We start from the raw sequence: 5,443 nt of genomic DNA, 5'->3' as shown, positions 1-5,443 counted from the left end.
TCTATCTCTTCTTCCTTCAACATTCATTTCTATAACTGTTCTTACAGCTTTCGATTCTTCTTTCCTCATACCATGACTAAACAATCTAAGTCTATTTTCTGTCATCTTATCCACGATTGACGCAACACCTATACTTCCTCTTATATGCTCGTTCCTTATCCTATCTTCTCTAGTCACTCCACTCATCCAACTAAGCATTCTCATCTCTGCTACACTTATTCTCTGCTCTACTTTCTTATCAACCGCCCAACACTATGAACCATACATCATAGCTGGCCTCACAATTTCATACTAAATTTAAAAACTATAATTAGTATTTATTCATATATTATATTTTAAAATCAAAGAACTACTAATCAGGATATAATTAAAGAAATAAGAGTTCATGTTGCTTTTAAAATATTTCACCAATTTCTCTAAAGGAAACACTATCTACAGATTTGCATCGAAGCGTTTCTTATGATAGTGATTTTAATCACTGTCAGATATCATCTATACTTATCTCATCTATGCCACGTCTATACTGTGCCTCGACCCCACTGTGCTACCGTTTTTTTTTTTAATTGGTAATATTTGATATCTTTTAAACTTTTTTGACTTATTACTACCCATGAAATTCTGAAAAATACATCAATAAAAACACATTATTTTTATAAATACCTTAGTTATTTTCTTATCATTTGGTATATATTTTGTGTAAAAATTGGAAAATTAAATTAATTGTTGTACAAAATCTTATTAGAAAGTATTTTTAAGAAATTAGTGTAATCTGTATTGGCTTAGTATAAGAGGTTATTACGGTATCAATCCTTTCTAATTTTTTATTGGAAAATATTTATTATAACTTAAAACCTGTTTACATTGATAAAATAATAATAATTGCTGAAAACTTAATGGAACGTTTTTACTTTTTAAATCATATAATACATTAAACAAGCTTTAATTTAAAAAAAGTTAGAACTATGTAAGTATTATGTTACTGTGAAAAATATTACAAAATTGTTATTATTATTAGTATTATGATATTATTAATGATATTCCAAAAATTTTATAATTTTTTGTATGAATGACTAATAACTGCTACAAATCAAAATTACAAATAGTTTTTATTTTTTCATCTCAAAGTACATTGTATTAGCTTTAATTAATTAGTGTCAGTTTAAAGAAGGTATGTTTTTTAGAATAATACAAATTTTATTGAGTGGTTTTGTAGAACTTTCTAAAAAAATCAAAATAAAAGAATTTGATACGATGATTATGATCAATATATTGAAAAGGTATGTTGTACAGGACGGCTCAGATTGAAATGGTTTATGTCCACTTCGCTTGTGTTAGATACCCACCCTATGTAAAAAAATATTTGTAACTCAATAAGTACTCTAAAGTTGTTATCGATCCATAAAATTTTTTTGTAATAAAGGGCTAAAAATTATATACTACAATACTTTATATTTGATAAAATAAAAAATTGTGTTTGATTATTATTCTATAGGTTGAAACTTTAACCACATTCCATTTTTTGGTCTCATAATTAATGAACGATTCTCAAATTGCATTGGTATTAGCGTTTTTTCACATGGAAGTAATTCGTATCTCATCAAAATCAGTGAAATAGCTAGTTTGATTTCAATTTTAGAAAATATTTCACCTGGAAAATTTAACAGTGATAATAGTATAATGAAAAAGCCATTTGTTAAACTAAAATACAAATTAAAAATAAAATTTTTTAATTAAATAGATTAATGATATACCTAAACAATTACGAGGACCGTCTCCAAAAGGTAGGAAAGTACTGTTAGGACGTTTGGCTTTTTCTTCGGGAGAAAATCGTTCTGGATCAAACTTCATTGGATTAGGATAGTACTTTGGATCCATATGAATACAATAAGGAGAAATCATTATTTTTGTATTTTTCTCTATAACGAAGTCTTCATCTGGTATTTGATAAGGTTTTTCTACCTCTCTCATTATGTCCAAAGGAGTATACATACGTAAAGTTTCTATTAATTTTACATAAAGCAATCAAATTAAATTCACATAAAAATGTTAATAAAATTTCATTAAAGATTTTAAGTCGATAGTGAATTTTATTATGAAATATAAGTGTAATTATAAAAAAATACTTGATGTATAGATTATCAAATTAAAACTATTTTAAAAGAAATAAGTGGTAAATAATAAATGAATATATAAGTGAACCTTGTATATTTATAAGCCATTCAATGTATTAAAATGCTTGTAACTCAATAAATATTTTTCCTAAAATTTCTATTATCCAATTATCAATTTTGTAAAAAAAAATAAATGATAAATCTGGCTATTTTAAAAACTTTTAATTAAAATTATTTGTTTTTATTATAACAGACAGAGATAAAAAATATTATGTGACGTAGTCTAAAAATTACAACAGAATGTTAATTTTATCAAGTTATTTTCGATGTGTCGAATCAGAGAAGGTTTACTTTTAGTATGATGTGTGTATGTGTGTTTATTTTTGTGTCAGTCTATAAAAATTCTTATTTCTTACTAGATAGATTTTCTGAAAGAAACTATAAGAATTTGAGTTTAATATAGTTGAACATATTGTCTTCAAAAGTTGAAAAAGTCATTTTTATTTTTTTGCACCAAAAGTTAACTATCAGAAGTAACTTAATTTATTCTAAAATTTTAAAAATGTTTTAAAATTTAGTAATTAGTAATATGGCCAAACTATGAGATTATTTTTATTTTTATAATAGCAATTATTTAAATAAAAATGTAATATTAGTAAATATTTTATTGGTTATACCCCGAATACAAAATAATATATTTTTTTTGAAAATGTTCCTGAATATTTGAATTATTTAAGTATAAACTAAATTAGAGTTGACTTAACGTACAATAATATGAAAATAAACTTGGGTTCAATCTTTGGCTAAGTCAATGTTGTTCATTTATGCAAATTCGCTGTATTAATGTTCATTTTTATTATATAATTTTACTTTACCACATATGACCATTTCTAAGTAATGAAGTTCTCCAAGAAATTCATAGTTTAAAGTTCCATTGTGTTTTGCTTTGGCTTGAAAAACTTCTTTTCGTACATGGTCCTGAATATTTTTATTGAGTGCAAGTTGATACAAGCAAAATTCCATAGTTATAGCAGTTGTCTCAAAACCAGCAACAAAGAAAAAAAACGCATTCGCTATAATATGTATCTCTTCAAAAATAACTTAAACAGAAAGAAATTTATCACCATTATATTAGTGTAATATTGGAGTGATGATACTTTTTCATGATAGCTTAATTATCTGTATACAATTATATGTTATATACATATATAATAAATACTACCTTTATTAAATAATAACATATTTTAACATACAAATTAAAATTTATATATCCCGTAAATCATAGAAAATATAATGTTTATTGTTTTATGCGATAAAAGAATTCCAATGAGGCTGAAAGGCAAGTTCTATAAAACTCTAGTTAGACCAGCTATGATGTATAATTCAGAGTGTTTGGCGTTTGACTAGAAAGTAGAGCAGAGAATGAGTGTAGCAGAGATAAGAATACATAGATGAATGAGTGGAGTGATTAGAGAAGATCGTGATAAGATGAGAGAAAATAGACTTAGATACTTTGGTTATGTTATGAAGAGAGAGGAATCGGAAGCTGTAAAAAAGTTATTGAAATGAACGTTGAAGGCAGAAAAATAAGAAGACGACCAAAAAAGAGATGGACGGATGATTATGTTGGAGATTGTGTCAAGTAGAAGTTTAAAATTAGAGTGGTCGACCCAAGTAGTTAGGATAAAAGCAGGTGAAACGCTACACAGGGAAAATAAGAGGATGAATCTTTTTTTTATGTGTATTCATTATTATAACTATAATTTACTTTTATTTTATTAATTATATAAATACATTGAAACTTTTATGAGTAACGTAAATATTCTCTAAAAGAAAATGATTCTGTTATAGGTTGACCAAAATTTATTAGCTATTCGTTAAATTCGGTTAAAAAATTGTCGAGACTTATTTTTATAACTTAGAATAATAAAAATATTTAATTATCATTTTATTACGATGATTGTCATTTACCCATAGGAATTATTCAACATCTGACTTAATTTAACGATTGAATTTTAATTAAAAAATTATTTTAAATTAATACTATTTTGTTACCTGGAGATTCTGACTTATCAATAACTAGATCTTTTTTTGCCTGTAACAGATAATCCACTATATCACCTCTAAAAATATTGTTTTTTTCACGGTAGTCCATTGTATGTCGAAATGCTTTTTCCATGAATTCCAATGCGTCAGATGGAAAATCCGTAACATTAATCACTTTTCGTAGTTTCGGTGAAATAAAAAATGTCAAAAATTTCATCTGAGTCAATAGTGATGGTTTTAGTAATAATCTACCAGCTTTATGAAATGGAGAATCATCATAAGTTATTTCACTCAATTTTAATCCAAAACCACAAACACCAATCACATCCATAGATAAGTTTTCCAATAACTTTTCGATATTTATTATGTTTGAATTATTTAAATTTTTTTTTATATTTATTAATAATTCCTCACAACACTCTTTTGTAGGTTCTAACAAATTCTTCAACTTGAAGGGCGTAAAAGCAGGGCTTATTTTGTCTCTCATGATTTTCCACTGTTGACTTTTCATATTATACAAATGATTTGACAAAGGTGTTGATACAACATCACAGGGAGCTCCATGATTAATGAAGTGTGAAAAATCTTTAATTAGTACTCGATTTATCAATTCTGGATCACGTAAAAGTAACATTGGTGTCCTCATAAAATAAATTCCAATATACTTTTTTCCAAATCCTTCACGATACAATTTTAGATAAGCACTACTCACATTAACTTTTCCCATTGTCAAATGAAAAAAATTTCCGAATAGAGTCATAGGGTGAACGAACGGTACATTTTTCTTTTTCCAATAGTCGTAGGTTGAATTACACATGTAGTACAACAAAATAAGTAAAATGACGCAAAAAGTTAATGTATACATTGCTAAGTTGAGATTTATTTTATTCGACAATTATTTATTATTTACAATTAGTTTTTACAAATATTTTTTAAGCACATTAAAATAAAAGTTGTGAATTCAATAAAAATATTACTAACACTATTTCAGTTTTGGAGTTGGTTATAAAAGTGAAAATATATAGTATTAATTATTTGCCTTCGTATTTATGTTAAAGTATCAACAAAAATCTTTTATTGATTACTGTGTTAATTAAATTCATGNCGTATTTATGTTAAAGTATCAACAAAAATCTTTTATTGATTACTGTGTTAATTAAATTCATGTGAAAGTATAGGAACGGAAATTTCGTACGAATTAAAATTTAACATTTAAATATTATATAAAAAAACATTTAAATATTTATTTTTAAGGTCATTTTCATAACATTGAATGTCATCATCAG

At 25.5% G+C, this 5,443-nt stretch overlaps 1 protein-coding gene across 1 annotated transcript; it reads right to left on the bottom strand.

The window, feature by feature from the left end:
- Positions 1-1,087: 1,087 nt before the first annotated feature.
- On the bottom strand, positions 1,088-5,179 carry LOC126898717 (cytochrome P450 6k1-like). Its single transcript, XM_050673018.1, has 4 exons — positions 4,167-5,179; positions 2,987-3,211; positions 1,752-2,000; positions 1,088-1,648 (listed from the first exon to the last, which is right to left on the bottom strand). Exons 1-4 carry the CDS (start codon positions 5,020-5,022, stop codon positions 1,482-1,484), a joined length of 1,497 nt encoding a protein of 498 aa, XP_050528975.1. The 5' UTR covers positions 5,023-5,179; the 3' UTR covers positions 1,088-1,481.
- Between the last annotated feature and the right edge of the window lie 264 nt (positions 5,180-5,443).

Source organism: Daktulosphaira vitifoliae, unplaced genomic scaffold, assembly GCF_025091365.1.
Source record: "Daktulosphaira vitifoliae isolate Bord-2020 unplaced genomic scaffold, ASM2509136v1 Scaffold_2, whole genome shotgun sequence".
Lineage (NCBI taxonomy): Eukaryota > Metazoa > Arthropoda > Insecta > Hemiptera > Phylloxeridae > Daktulosphaira > Daktulosphaira vitifoliae.
The sequence above is the reverse complement of the archived record's forward strand: the minus strand, read 5'-3'. Positions and strand labels throughout refer to the sequence as shown.

What these genes read in the sequence shown, in the direction of transcription:
- LOC126898717 (XM_050673018.1), bottom strand. Translation starts at nt 5,022, where the DNA reads ATGTATACATTAACTTTTTGCGTCATTTTACTTATTTTGTTGTACTAC. An exon ending in TGATAAGTCAGAATCTCCAG is followed by an intron (nt 3,212 to 4,166) that starts GTAACAAAATAG and finishes TTTCTGTTTAAG; the next exon opens with TTATTTTTGAAGAGATACAT. An exon ending in CGGTCCTCGTAATTGTTTAG is followed by an intron (nt 1,649 to 1,751) that starts GTATATCATTAA and finishes TAAATTTTCCAG; the next exon opens with GTGAAATATTTTCTAAAATT.